Source organism: Nannospalax galili, unplaced genomic scaffold (assembly GCF_000622305.1).
Source record: "Nannospalax galili isolate Female #2095 unplaced genomic scaffold, S.galili_v1.0 scaffold433, whole genome shotgun sequence".
NCBI classification, from domain to species: Eukaryota; Metazoa; Chordata; class Mammalia; order Rodentia; family Spalacidae; genus Nannospalax; species Nannospalax galili.
The window spans coordinates 12075726-12091499 of record NW_008338715.1 but is presented as its reverse complement, the minus strand read 5'-3'; the positions used below and the strand labels follow the sequence as shown (position 1 = coordinate 12091499).

The 15774-nt window shown below is 41.2% G+C and overlaps 1 protein-coding gene across 1 annotated transcript in view; it reads right to left on the bottom strand.

Annotated features, from left to right (window-relative positions):
* Positions 1-15191, bottom strand: part of Chic2 (cysteine rich hydrophobic domain 2) — a 46221-nt gene extending 31030 nt beyond the window's left edge. The window contains exon 1 of the mRNA XM_008833325.3: positions 14758-15191. Within this exon, the coding sequence (XP_008831547.1) occupies positions 14758-14876 (119 nt within the window). The 5' untranslated portion in view covers positions 14877-15191. The remainder of the gene's footprint in view (positions 1-14757) is intronic.
* Between the last annotated feature and the right edge of the window lie 583 nt (positions 15192-15774).

The window sequence follows — 15774 nt, the reverse complement described above, 5'->3', positions numbered from 1 at the left end:
TTATTTTGATATATCACAGTGAAAGATTTATCGTCCTCTTTTTTTTTTTTTTTTTTTTTAAAAAAAAAAAAAAAAAAAAAAAAAAAAAAAAAACCAAAAAACAAAAACAAATACAGAACAGCAAGGCATGGCAGTATATCCCTATATCCCTATAAACCCTGCATTCAGAAAGTAGAGACAAAAAGACCACAAGTTCAGTCTTGGGCTTCATAGCAAGAAATGTATCTGAAGAATACAGATAAATAACAGCAGTGTGTAGTGGTACACACCTAATATCCCAGAACTAAAGAGACTGAGACAAGAGGACCACAAATTTGATGACAACCTTAGGTTACATGAAACCTTGTCTCAAACTTACCCTCGCCCCACTAAATAGGGCTAGGGATACATGCTTGCCGAGCAAGCATAAAGACACGGGCTCCATCTCCTGCACCAAATAAACCATGCCTATAAGCCGGCACCTCAGAAGGTGGAGGCAGATCTGAAGTTCAAGGTCATCCTTGGCTAGTGAGTCCCACTTGGCTTCAGAGACCCTGTCTCAAAAGCAACAACAAAAAACATACTCTTTCAGACATCTTCCTGCTCTCTATAACAGTACAGGTCAATGACCTTATCAGGCTGTGCTCCAAAGTCATTGTTCAGTTTCTACCTATGACAATGATGTATGGCTATATTGGCAAATTTGAAATCATTAATGATCAACAGAGCGGGGAAAATTGGTGTGAAGTTCACAGGCAGGCTAAATAGATTTGGAGTGATCACCCCAGATCTGATGTGCAGCTCAAGGACCTAGAAAAATAGTAGAAGAATCTGCTCCTATCCTGTCAGTTTGGTTTCATTACACTGACAATCTCAGCTGGTATCATGGACCATGAAGATGCAAGACCAAAACACACAGGAGGGAAAATCCCGGGATTCTTTTTCCTAGGATATAAAAGATATATATATAGTACCTCTGTAGGAGAGACGAGGGATGGAGGGAGGGAGGCAGACTAGCTCATCAAGTAAAGGTGCTTGACATCAAGACTGATGACATGGGTTTGATCCCTGCGAATCGCAGGGTGAGGAAAACTGACTCCTAAGTGGTCCTCTGACCTCTATATAAGTGTGGTAGTTTGAATGAGAATGTCCCCCATAGGCTCCAAGTATTTAGACACCATTTTGGAAGGTCTCAGAAGGTGTGGCCATAGTGGAGGAAGGATGTCCCTAGGGGTGGGCTTAGAGAGTTCTTAAGCATTGCTTATCTCCAGTCACTCTCTACTTCCTGTGCCTGCTTACAGATGTGAGCCTCTGCTTCTGCTCCTACTCCAGCCACCTCTGCCACCATGCCTCCCCACCATGATGGACTCCTGCCCCTTTGGAACCATATGCTAAATAAACTCTTCCTGTTATACATTCCCTTGGTCATGGTGTTTCTAACACAGCAACAGAAAAGTAACTACTACAACATGCATCTTGTTGTGTGCATACAAATATACACAAATAAGCAAATAAATGTAATAAAAAAAGAAAACAGATAAAGCAACACAAATATGCTAATGAGTGAACAAGTACTCTGCAGCATTGTTTTGCAGAAGGACACTATGTCATTTGTTGTTTTGAAATGTTTTTCAAATAGGACCTATTTTTTCAGTAACTGGTAACTACAACTAACTTAAATGCTTTAAAAAAGCATTTTATAATATGCAATAACATCACAACTTTTTATATTTAAATCTTTTATTTGGCACTAACTAGGTATTTTATCTTAAGTAAATAGGGATATTTAGACTATTTAGGTTTACTAATAAGTTTTCTTGAATGCATTTTGATCTTTTCCCAATTCATGTTCATATAAATCTCAATTTTATACTCTTCTGTGTTCTTTTGAGCTCCTCACAGGAATATCTTCTAGAATTTATTACTAAGAAGTCATTCTGAATTAAGATATGTTTGAACTCAGTGAATTTTGTCTACTAAATACTAAACTTCAAGAGTCTGACTGTTTCAATTCATTTTACCCTTAGTCAAAAATATTTTTTTCTTTACTTCTGAGTTGCAGTATTATTTTTAAGAGTAAAAATTTTAAATAGAAACATTTTATAACACGCACAGTGAAGAGAAAAACAGCAGAACAACTGGATCTCCAGAGCAGCAAAGCATCCACAGCAATAATTTGCCAGTCTCCTAAAGCCTGGCTGTACTAGGGTAGAGAGTCCTGTCTTCCCTAGTCTCCAACCATTCCACTACTTAAGCCCACTTGAGTGTTTTTGTTCTTTGTAATCTAACAGAGCCTAGCAATTCATACTGTTAAGACTTTGAAAGGATAGTGGCAAATGCTCCCAATATAATCTTAAATGAAAATGCAAACTATAATACCTCAACTTTGATATATTTATACACAACAAAAATGTAATTCATCAAAATATTAATGGTGGTTAGTTCTAGAAAATGAAAATTATGGATGACATTTATGTATTTTCATGTTTTCCACAATCTCTCTAATAACATCTATTAGAATTTAAGATTCAATTTAATCCCAGCACTCGGGAGGCAGAGGCAGGCGGATCTCTATGAGTTCGAGGCCAGCCTGGTCTACACAGTGAGTTCCAGGACTGTTGGGGCTACAGAGAGACCCTGTCTCAAAAAGACAAAAAAAAAAGAAAAAAAATTTCAATTTAAACTTGTCTCCTATTTCTCTAGGACTGGGGAGATGGCTCAGGGAGTAAAGTGCCTGCTGCACAAGCCCAAGGACCTGAGTTTGGATCCTTAGAACCCACATAAAAGTCAGGGCACAGTGGCAGAAGAAGCCTGTAACCACAGCACTAGGGGAAGTCAGGAGCTTTCAGGTTCAGCGATAGACCTGTCTGAAAAAATAATGGTGGAGAGTGATAAGAGGAAAGACCTGACATCTACATATGGCCTCCACATGTACGAGCACACAGGCGCACACACACCCCAAAGAGAGAGAAAGAAAGAAAATGACAAAGAATAATTGCACAAAAAATATATGCCCTTTGCCTCTTAATGATTACAAGCTTCATTGGGAAACACAGCTTTCCAATTTTTAAGTGATCTTTAGGTTTTTCTTTATAATCAGAAAAAGGACTTAAAAATGAATAAAAAGGGGTTGGAGAGAAGGCTCAGTGGTTAAGACCACACTGGCTGTTTGTGTATAAGACCCAGGTTCAAATTCCAGCACCTACATGATGGCTATCAACAGTCCATAAGTCCAGTTCCAAGGGATCTGATACCCTCTTCTGTCCTCCAGAGGGCACTTACGTACATGCATATAAAATAAAAATAAATTTAAAAAAAAATTTAATGAATCAAAAATAGATGACTAGTAAGATGGCTCAGTGGGTAAAGGTATTGCTGTCCAGCTTGACCCACCTGAGTTCAATCCCCAGGACCCACATGGTGGAAAGAGAGAACCACCTTCCAAAAGCTGTCCTCTGACCTCTATATGCATGTTGTGGTACACATACATGTGTATACACTAAATAAAATAAAAAGATAACAGATAACTAAAGAATTTTGGTTTTAGGGGGCTGGAGAGTTGGCTCAGTGGATTAAGAGCATTAGTTGTTCTTGCAGAGGACCCAGGTTCAATTCCCAGCACTCACATGGCAATTAACAACCATCTGTAATTCCAGTTCCAGGGGATGTGATAACCTCTTCTTACCTCCACAGGCACTGCACAACACGGGTGCACTGAGATTCATGCAATACACTCATACACATAAAATAAAATTTAAAAAAAAGAATTTTGGTTTTAAGATAGAATAAGGAACCATATACAAGTGATATGTCTGTATTTAGAGCTAATTCTATTAAAGTATTTGGGGGCTGGGGGTGTAGCTCAGTTGGTAGAACACATGAAGTTGCCTAGTGTTCATGAGGCCCTAGGTTCTATCCCAGCATCACATAAATTGAGTGTTCTGACATACATCTATAATCCCAGAACCCATAAGGCAGAAACAAGATGATTAGGAGTTCAAGGTCAGCCTGGGATACATGAGACCTGTCTCAAAAAAAAGGGGGGGTGGTGCTGGAGAGATGGCTCAGCGGTTAAAAGCACTGACTACTCTTGCAGAGGACCCAGGTTTGATTCCCAGCAACCACATGGTGGCTACGAACCGTCCTTAACTCCAGTTCCAGGGGAATCCAAAGCCCTCTTCTGACCTCCACCGCATTGCACAACATGAGTGCACTCATATACGTGCAGCCAATACATTCATACACATAAAATAAAAATAATATTTTTTAAAAAGGGGGGGAGCAAAAACAAAAACAAGTACCTTTGTGGTTGTGGTTTGGGGGTTTTTTCAGGTGTAGGTGTAGGTGTGTGTGTGTGTGTGTGTGTGTGTGTGTGTGTGTGTGTATACACACAAGAAGGCCAAGAGGAGAAGATCAGGTGTCCTCCTCTACCACTCTCTGCCTGTTCTTTGGACTCAGGGTCTTTCTTCCTGAAGCTGGGGCTTGTATTCTCTGCTATGCTGGGAGCCAGCAAGCCCCAGAAAGTCTCCAGACTCTGCCCCCTTGGGTGCTTGAGTTTCGGGCATGTGTGTGGATGCTGGGATTCAAATTCTGGTTCTCATGATCTCACAGTTAAGCGCTCTTAACAAAGGAGCCATCTCTCTAGCCCATTTCTTTCTCATTTTTGTGAGATGGGGATTTCATCACAGTCCAGGCTAGCCTTTAATTCACTTAGTTCATACTATCTTCAAACTGATGTTCCTCCTGTCTCAGCTTCTCAAGTACTAGAATTAATGGTATGTATCACCACACCCAAGTTAAGCTATTTTTGGTAGATATTTTTAAGTTTATGTTGAAGAATATATTAAAAGGGAGCCAGGAGTGGTTAAGAGCACTGGTTGCTCTTGCAGAGGATCCAGGTTTGGTTCCTAGTACCAACACAGTGGCTAACAGTCATCTATAACACCAGTTTCAGGGGGATCCAATGACCTCTTCTGACCTCCTCGGGTATTGCACGACACAGGTACACTTAATACATGCAGGCAATACACTCATACACTTAAAAATAAAAATAATAAAATATAATATTAAAGAGGAGCCAGGTATGGTAGCACATGCCTTTAATCTCAGCACTCAAGAGGCAGAGGCAGGTAGATCTCTCTGAGTTAGAAGCCAGCCTGGTCTACACAGCAAGTTCAAAACCAGCCAGAGCTACATAGTGTGACCCTGTCTCAAAAAACCGAACACCCAAACACACACACACACACACACACACACACACACACACACACACACGGAGGGGGGGATTAATGGGAAGGGGTGGCAAAGGGAGAAGTAGGGACACAAAGGAATATGCTCAACATAAAATATGTTCTTGTAGAATATCCTTATGTAACACAACACAGTATACAATGAATACAAACAATAATAATTAAAATTTGAACTTTGTTAAGAAAAAAGTAGGGCTAAGCACGGTGGCACAAATCTTTAATACCAGCAATCAGGAGGCAGAAGCAGGTAGATCTGTGAGTTCCAGGCTAGTCAGGGCTACATAGTGAGACTTTGTCTAAAAAATATTTTTAAATGAAAAAAAAACTTTTAAGTATATATACTAAGTACATAAAGAACTTGAAAATAAAAGGGAATAATTAAATCCTAGTTCCACGATGGCAGAATCTCAAAATTTGAGAATTAGAAGAGACCACAACTATCATTTAGTCCTAATGTTTTATTCTATAAATGAAGAAATTGCTACATAAATGGCATGTAATTTAAAAGTTCCCAAGCTAATTAATATGTAAGATCCAAGCTAGGGATTTACTCTCTTGAAACTCATGGCTGTACTAAGGACAGAAAATGCTTCCACTTGACGCAGAACATTCAGAATTTAGAACATATTTGAGAATTGGCAGTCTTCTTTTTCTACCAATAAAAATTATAAAATTAAGACTAATGTAAAACAAATGCTAAAAAGTTCTCATAGAACATAAAGGGGGGGAATCTACTTTTGAGGTTTTCATTTTTTTTAATAATATAAAACCCTTAAATATGTTTGTTCCAATGTTTACGAGGACATAGCTGGGTGTGGTGGCACATGACTTTAATCCCAGCACTGGATAGGGAGAGGCAGCGACACAAGGATCTCTGTGAGTTCAAGGCCAGCTTGGTCTACATAGCAAATTCCATGCTAGTCAGGGGTCCATAGCAAGAACCTTTCTCAAAAAAAAAAAAAAACCCTTTCTCTCTCTGTGACTTTTCAAAGATTTTATTATTCATTTATGTGCATGGGTCTGTCTGCAGAGGCCAGAAAAGGGGATCATATCCCCTAGAGCTGGAGTTGTAGGCAGTTGTGAGCCACCTGATGGTGCTGGGAACTGTACTCCTGTCCTCACTAAGAACAAGTGTTTTTAACCATTGAGCCAATCTCTTTAGCCCTTGTTTTCTCTTTTTGTTTCCTGGCCATGAGATCAGTAATTTTGATTTGCCTTGTACTTCCCCAGTGATGATGCCACAGGCCCAAAGCACCAGGGCCAACCAACACAGCCTGACCTCCCCAAAACATTATGACAAAATAAAGCTTTTCTCTTCTTTTAAATTTTTTTCTAAAATTTTTTATTTTTATTTTATGTGTATGCGTGTATTGCCTGCATGTAGGTAAGTGCACCTGTGTCGTGCAATGCCGGCGGAGGACAGAAGAGGTCCCTGGAACTGGAATTACAGACAGTTGTTAGCTGCCATGGGGGGTGCTGAGATTCGAACCCAGCCCTTCTGCAAGAACAGTCAAGTGTTCTTAACTGTTGAGCCATCTCTCCAGCCCCCAGCTTTTCTGTTTTTAAGTAAGTTACTTCCAGTATTTCTTACAGTAACAGAAGCTTACAAACATAATAGACTACCAAAGATAATGATTTCAAGTAACATTTGCTATTGAATAGTTTAGAAAAAGGCAGACAAAAGGCTGAATACTGATCTCTTCATTGAACAAACCCAGTACTGACTCCATCATAACTACAATGGAAATCAAAGGGAAAACAAGCTCTTGCCAGGTGGTATGGCACACACCTAAAAATCCCAGTCCTCAGGAGGCAGAGACAGGAAGAATGCTGCCAAATTCAAGGCCAGTCCAGACTATACAACGAATTCCAGCTCAGTGGAAGTTCATTAAATATCACTTCTTATCAAAAAGTAGAAAAAAAGTAAGCTGTATCAGCTCTATCCTAGCTACAAGAATGAGCTTAAAAAAAAAAAAAAAAGAAGCTGGGCGTAGTGGCGCATGCCTTTAATCCCAGCACTCAGGAGGCAGAGGCAGGCGGATCTCTGTGAGTTCAAGGCCAGCCTGGTCTACATAGTGAGTTCCAGGACAGCTGGGGCTACAGGGAGACCCTGTCTCAAAAAGACCAAAAAAAAAAAAAAAAAAGAGGAAAAAAAATAAGTACACTGTTTTTCAGGGCTTATAAGAGCTCTTGTGACTTTGGCTCAATTTTAAATGTAGGTCTTCCCCTCAAATGAACAAATACTTGTCAAACACCACATCTTGTAGCTAAAGAATATCATTCCACAAAGGTCCTCACTTTAAAAATCTATAACCTTACAGTAAAGCCCCTCTCCAGGGCTGGAGAGATGGCTCAGCAGTTAAGAACACTGGCTGTTCTTGCAGAAGACCAGGGTTTGAATTCCAGCACCCATATGGCAGCTAACTGTCCATAACTCGAGTCCCAGGGGATCTGACAGCCTCTTCTGTCCTCCATGGGCACTGCACGGCAAGGGTGCACTTACCTACATGCAGGCAATACATGCATACACATAAAATAAAAATAAATAAAATATTTTTAATTTTTTTAAAAAGCCCCTCTCTAGCCTGACAAAGGCTACTCTCCTGCATATGAGCTGCCATGGCAACAGGAGGTCCAACTAGGTCATTAGGTCATTAAATCAGCTTAGTAAGAGCAGATCCAGTTCTTCAATAAATCAGGTGTGGAAAACAAAACAAAAAACCCACTTGCTAAATATAAATTCATCACAAAGCCAAAATCAAATCAAATCAAATCAAACAACTGAACCTCATATACAACTGGAAGATCAGAAGGCAAAGACCCGTAGTCATTGCTGTTTTTTTTTTCCCATATCTATGTGAAAGCTGTGAAATTTGAAGATTTATTCTCAGAGTTCTAATGCTTCCTTTACCTACAATCTCATTTCAAGGCACAATCTTGTTTTTAAGTACATTCTAGCCATAATACAATTCCAGCCAGTTCTTCAGACTTATTCTGGTTTAAAGTCTTGCCATCGTCTAGACTTGGAGTGTTCTATGAAGGATAAAGACTGTTTTATCCTTCCTAAATGCTATTGTCCCTAATCATATTATTTTCAATCACAGCACCCTATTGTTGTCCTTCATCAAAACTTTCCATTTATAACTCATACACTAGTTGTAAACTTCTTGTGAGCGAGAATTGCCTTTCATCCATGACTACATACTCAGAACCCCAACATAACATCTGGTATAAAATGTGAATCTGACAAATACTTAAGGGGCTGAAGACACAGTTTAACTGGCAGAATGCACGAAGCCCAGGGCCGGATTTCCAGCACCACATAAACCAGGTGTGGAAAACAAAACAAAAAAACCCACGTGCTAATTATAAGATAGTTGATAATTTAGGGAAAGAGGGAGGGGCTGGAGAAATGGCTTAGTGTTTAAGAGCACTGACTGTTCTTGCAGAGGACCTGGGTTTGGTTCCCAGCACCCATGTCAGTTAATAACTATCAGCAACTCCAGTTCCAGGGATCTGACACCCTCTTTTGGCCTCCTCGGACATGACACCTATGTAGGCAAAACATAAAAATAAACAAATAAACACATACATTAACTAAATTTTAAAAAAAAAACTACTCTAAGTATGGTAAATCCAAAGTACTAAAATTTTAGCACCTAAATTCAGCATTTAGAACAAATTTACATTATACACTCTTCTAATAAGGTACTGCAGATCAGACGATAGAAGAAAAGTACCAGAAAGCAACAGCCCAGACATATAAAACTTAAAAAAGTACCATTAGAGAAGGTTCTCAAACCCCAAACACCTCTAGGCCTCTAAGACATCACTATGTACTCATCTGATAATGTCTGCTTCGGATTAAATATTTCTTTAGTTGATCTGATCATCTGATTTATGCTCAGAATCTTGGGGTTTGGGGGTTTTGAGGGGGGGTGGTCTTTCTGAGACAGGGTCTCCCTGTAGTCCCAGCTGCCCTGGAACTCGCTATGTAGACCAGGCTGGCCTTGCACTCACAGAGATCCTCCTGTCTCTGCCTCCTGAGTGCTGGGGCTAAAGGGGTGCACCACCACGTCTGGCCAGAATCTTGTTTTAAACTAGGAAAGCATATGTCACATTTTGGACTGATTTGAAAGAAAACAGTAAAGACTGACAAAATGCATGTACAAAGGGATAACATCAAAACATGATAAATAATAATTTGTTGAATGTCTACAAATGGTCCAAGTCATAAAATTACGTTTTTATTTTTGATTCTCATACCTACAGACTAGGTATTATCCTCTTTTGAAGATGAGAAACCTGAAGTTCAGAAAAGTTTATTTGCCGGTGATTAGTTTTAAGTATCTGAGAACTGAAATCATCATGACTGATGTCAAGGACCATGTTCTTTCCACTGGTCCTCTCCATTACTTTCAAAATGGGTCTCATAGAAGAATCACCTAAGGTCTTATTAGAAATAAAATTCTTAGTACTAAAGCATTAACACTAAAGCACAACTTGAGCCCAGGAGTTCAAGACCAACCTAGACAACATACAGAGACCCTATGTCAAAAACAAATCTATCCTAGTCTCTTTCTCCTGAAGATTTTGGCTGGGTCAAAAGTGGCCAAAATAATCAGACAGAAAATACTAGTGTAGAAAAAGTTATATTTAAAGCTTAATCTTATTAAGAATAAATCTGTAACAGTTACATAATGGATCAGAAACCTGTCAGGAGTGGTGGCTCAAGTCTAATCCTGGCACCACAGAGGTTGAGTCAGGAGAATCACTGTGAGCTCCAGACCAGCCTGGGCTACAGAAAGAAACCCTCCTTCCAAAAAGTAAAGGAGGGGCTGGGAGAGATGACTCATCAGTTAAGAGAACTTGCTGCTCTTACAGAGGGCCCGGGTTCAATTCCTAGCACCCACATCGTGGCTAACAACTATCTATAACTCCAGGTCTGGGGGGATTTAAGACCTTCTGACCTTCGAGGGCACTGTACAGGTGCCCTACCTACATGCAGGCAATACACACATACACACGAAATAAAAATTTTAAAAGGTCAAAGATACTATTCTAGGAAAGCCCCAAGCTTGATTCTGATATAGGATGAGTATGAATTAAGACGCCAGTCAAGAATGACAGTTATAATGGAGGTGGGCCAGTTAATACTGGCTTTAAATTATTTTCTAAAATTTTTTCCTGAACTTTTAAAAATTCTTATATTAACGCATTCCTGGGAGTTATTATTCTTATGAAAAAAATCAAAGTTGGGCTGTCACAATGGTGCAACAGGTAAAAGTGCTTGCTGCCCAGCCTGACCAGGAACCACAATGATGAAAGCCGATTCCTGAAAGTTGTTCAAAGCACAACAAAGCACAACATGTGCTGGGGTGTGTGTGTGTGTGTGTGTGTGTGTGTGTGTGTGTGTGTGTGTGTACACACACAGAATATAATAAAAAATTTAAATCAAAGTCTCCAATAAATTATCAATACATTTCATATAAATTCATTCAGAGATAAAGGACCATAAAAGTTAGTATTTATCAACAGGTATGGCTGCACATGCCTTTAATCCCAGCACTCACAGAAGCAGAGGCAGATCTCTGAATTTGAGGACTGTGTGGTCTGCATAGGGAGTTCAAGGCTATCCAGAGCTACATAGTGAAACCCTGTCTCAAAAATAACCGGCCCCACCCAGCAAGATGGCACCATTTGCATGCCCCTTTCATAGCTGCTGGCCCCCAGCTACTGGAACCCTCCTGGACCCCAAGCTGTGCTTCGAGAGAGTCAAAGTTCCCACCAAATGCTAAACCTGAATGTCTGGAAGTTGGCTAACTTTGAGCACTGTGGCTTGCTTTCCTGTGGTTCTATCCCACCAACTATAATGAAGATGTTTTAGAGCATAAAAGAAGAAATGAGTTAGAATAAACTTTGTAAATACTACAGTAGTCTACCGCCATATAATGATCATGGCAGTTCCTCTGGATTCACCAATCTGTTGAGTTGTGAATATAAGAATCCTAAATTTTATATGAATACATATCAGTGAAGTCAGCATTTGTTTAGAAACATTAAAAAAATAAAAATATGTCCCTCAAACATAAAAACATTAACTAGTCTGACCAACACTACCTAGTAAGTTTTTTCATTTTTCTCCTTATTTTCATTACAGGTTGAAAAGTCATCAAAGAAAAAGCAAAATCTATTTTTATCATTCAAGACTTTCAAATTATATGTATGTAATTTATATGGAAGAATTTACCATTTCTTCCCCCTTTTCAATACTATTGTTCTTCAAAATATGATTCTACACAAGATTTTTCTGAATTACTACATGTAAAACTAACAATGAAGAAAACCTTCATCCAGAATATCAAGAGCATAAGAGAATGAAATAATTTCTAAAATAAAGGTATAGTATATTAATGTATATTAATACAGACAAAAATTAGAAATAATTCAACTGTATAGGGAGCTAGAGAGAGCTGAACCTTTCCAGTCTGACCTGAATTGCAGATGACTCAGTTTACAGTATCATTTACTTTCAAGTTGGCAAGAGAAGACTGCTCTGACCAATTCCTCAGTTAACAAAAAGGGGGAGTAAGGGTAACTTACATGTTTTACTATAATATTTAATATCTTTTCCCATTTATACTTATAAAGGAAAACATATTCAACAGCTATAACATATGGGCACCAATTTCAAAAATCTTGACAGGTGCTAACTTGGCTACATAGTGTAGTATGCCTGACATTATCCATGTACAAGTTTTATTTTATTATATCTATCCATGTCACCACAAAACAGACTTAGGTTTTCACTGCAGACCTTCTTTTCATGAAATATTTCACAAAGTAATTTGAGCATATACAAATTGTTTCTAAATAAAAAATCAGACTAAATGAATCACTGTTATATTTGAAAATGGCAATACTGATTTCTTAATACTATCCTTTACACAAATGCCTCTTGAAATAGAAAACTGGGGAGAGTAATAACTAATAAAGGCTAGTATTTACCGAGCACAGAACCTGACACTGTGATGAATTCTTTGCATATATTAACTCAATCCTTACTCTTAAAAGGTAGGAAATGTAAATATCACCACCTGAACGGAGAAGACTATTCAATAAACAATTTATCTAAGAAGTGGTAGCGGTAGGTTTGAGCCCAGAGTTTAAAACCAAGCTACTGGGAGAAGAGGCTGAGGAAGATGACAAAATACTTAACTACGGCTGGTGGCAAATACCACCACCAGTGTCTTGAGTAGAATCTTGGCTTACAATCACCTATAGGATCCCCCAAATTACTCATGTACCGGAGCCTCATTCACATGATGTGGATTTCCACTGGTCTGAAGGGGGATGGGGAAAAGGAACCCCCCCACCCCAGATGATTTTAATGGGTAGAAAATTATACCAACCAAATTACTGTTGGATATGCAAAAGAGCAGTACGGATTTGTAATACCAATTGTAATTAAGGTAGTTTTTACTGAGCACAGTTACCAGGTGATTCAAATAAGCAGGTAAGATTATAAACCATTAATAATTATTTTCCATGTTGTTAACCATTCCAAATAGCCAACTACAATCAAATTTACTGATCGATCATCTGAGCACTCTGCCTATTACATTCTCCACTTATCCAACAAAGTGTTTAGGTTTTCTTCACCTTGAACAAAAGAAACATTACACCTGTACCTGAGTCTTACTTGTTTTGCTGTTCTGAAAGCAGAACCTAGGGTAAGCACTGTACTATTGCTCTGGGTGAACCTTTGTAAATAAAATTTTGCTAGCTTTGATTCATGAGAATTGCAGGAAAAGTTCAGACAGCACAGAAAGTATGGCAATTGCTTTTAAATTCCTTCTTTATTTTTTCAACTTTTTTTTTAAAAAAAGTTATTATTTTTATTTTATGTGTATGTATGTATAGCCTGCATGTAGGTAAGTGCACCCATGTCGTGCAACGCTTGCAGAGGTCAGAAGAGGCTGTTGGATCCCCTGGGTCTGGAGTTACAGACAGGTGTTAGCTGCCATGTGGGTGCTGGGATTCGAACCCGGGTCTTCGGCAAGAACAACCAGTGTTCTTAACCGCTGAGCCATCTCTCCAGCCCCTTAAATCCCTTCTTAAAGCACCCATACTCCTCGTTTAAAGAAAAGAGAAAAAGATCCTAAGAGTCACACTAAAAATTAAATACCAAGTTCTGACAATAAAAAATTGTGATATATGTTTAAACTGTATTTATACTTGGTTATATTTCTTAATTAAGATGGTGATGATGACAGTTAAATCAGGAGCTGTTATTATGGTGATAAGTCCCACCTTCTCATGCATGTACTGAGACTGTGATTATGCAGTGTTTTTACCCTGTTAAGTCACCTAAATACACATTTTAAAGGTGCTAAGAAATCAAAGCATTGCATAAGCATACCCAAACAACAACAGGGCTAGTCAGAACACTGCTCTCACCAGCACTGCTCGGACTCTGCTGACAAGCTTCTCTGAGGAGTCTCACTGTTTCTGACTTAGTCACTGCACATCCCACTCACCCTACATCAAAACACAATGAAAACTGTTTCAGACATCTTCAGACTTGGACATTTCTATTAATGAAAAAGTGAGTATAGAGGTATACAAGTACAAGTCTGTTCTAGAATTCTGAACAAGAGTTGTAAAATGCAAGAGTATCAATACTTCAAGTTGTGTAAAACTCCGGACTTCTCAGGGAAATGTTACAAAACTTCCTGCTTCCGGACAGCTCATTATTTGGTTTAAGTCTACACATTCCTTTATTAGTCATGACCTTTTAGAAAGCTTTCATTCCTTATTGTTTGAATAATGCTGGACTTTTGATGTTGCTAATAAGACTTATAGAAGCCCTTATCAAACAAGAGCCAACCTAGAGTTCATGCCCCAAAGCAGAGCTTAACGATTACAGGAAACCCTCAGTACTTTCAATTTGTTTCAAACATCTATCTTTCTGCCAATTCTTACGTCTCTCTATATATTTCTATCATATACAGCAGCAGGAACTTGCATTAGTTTTGCAGACATTAACTCTTACGGAATTAGGAAGCCCTGTTACGTGTGACACAGACACAAAACAGTGAACCTCACAACGATTGCCACTGGGGTCTCTCACACACCAGATCTGACCTCTGAGCCTATGTCAGTAGGGCACAGACATCCAAAGGATATCGGGGGAGCCTCATAAATGTGTACCCCTCCCGTTACTGGCTGAAGGGGTGGCCCACAGGGCAGACCCTGGAGAGCCACCTTCCCTGCTGGGATCCCGCACATTCTCGGGGTCCGTGGGGCCTGCTACAGGACTGTGAGAGAGAGGGAGGAAGGCAGTGGCAGTCCCCACTTTGGAGTCCTAAACAAATGGAAATAGAGCAAGTTCTCACTTCCTGGTTGCCGGCTCTTCCCCGGGGCCCTTCGTCCAGGGGCAGTCACCCGGGAGGGGTTCAGGCAAGCAGGAGCCTGCGGGGTCCTGGGGCCCACCCAGCCCGCGCCGCCCGCCCTCGCCGGGCCTTACACGGTGACGTGACCGGAGCCGCGGACCACCACCGGGTCAGGCGAGTACTTGAGCAGCTGCTCCTCCAGGGCCCGCTCTTCGTCCTCCTCCTCCTCGTAGATCTCGTCGAAATCAGCCATCCCGCGCCTGCTAGACCCGCGCCGGGAGTCTGGCTCCGGGCGGCCGCCGAGGACCGGCTGGTGAGGCAGCGGACGCGGAGGCCGCGGAGTGGGAGCTCGGCGGTGGCGCTGGGGCTACTGAGGAGCCAGGGTCCGGGCAGCAGCCGCCATTACCGTGGGCAGGAACAACAACACAATGTCAACATCCGCCCGGGGCCGCCACCTCCACCCGCGCCGCCGCCGCCGCAACTCCGGCAACCACAGCAACAGCCTGAACCACCCGCATCGGGAGCAGCCGGCTACGGCATCGCGAGACTTCCCGGGAGCGCGGGCGGGCGGGCGGGCGGGCGTGGGCCCCTCGGCGGGAGGCTGGGAGGGCGGTGCGCGCGCACACGAGCCGGCCTCGCGCGCTCCCGACACGCCGGCCCCTTTCGCGGCTCCCACCCGCCGGCCTCGCCCGGGCGCGCGCGCAGCTTTTGGCGCGGCCCCGCCCTCCGGCTATGGGGTCGACGAGCCGGAAGGCAGTGTCTATGCCGGCTGGAGACGGTAACCCAGTCTCGACTCCCACCGCCGAGTCCAGCAAAACGCACTAAGGAACCTCTAACCCAGGCACAGCACTGCCAGTGAAGCCCCGGTTGCAGGAGAAGCTGACTGCCGGCTCAGCCAGTTGATCAGTGCGTAGCAGTGCTTTGGGTCTACCATGAGAAACCGAGTCGACTTTCCCAACTTGAGACCGACCTACCCTGCCTTTCTGTCTGCCATCCCACCGGGTCTTCCAAAACACCCCCAAAGTCAAACGGCTCCTCCCTTTAGTCTCTCAAGTATGGGCCCAATTTTTTTTTTTTTTTGAAAGAAATCTCACGCGTCATACTTTGAAAGAAAGCTGAGAAATGTTCGGGATTCCAATTAAGATTCAGTT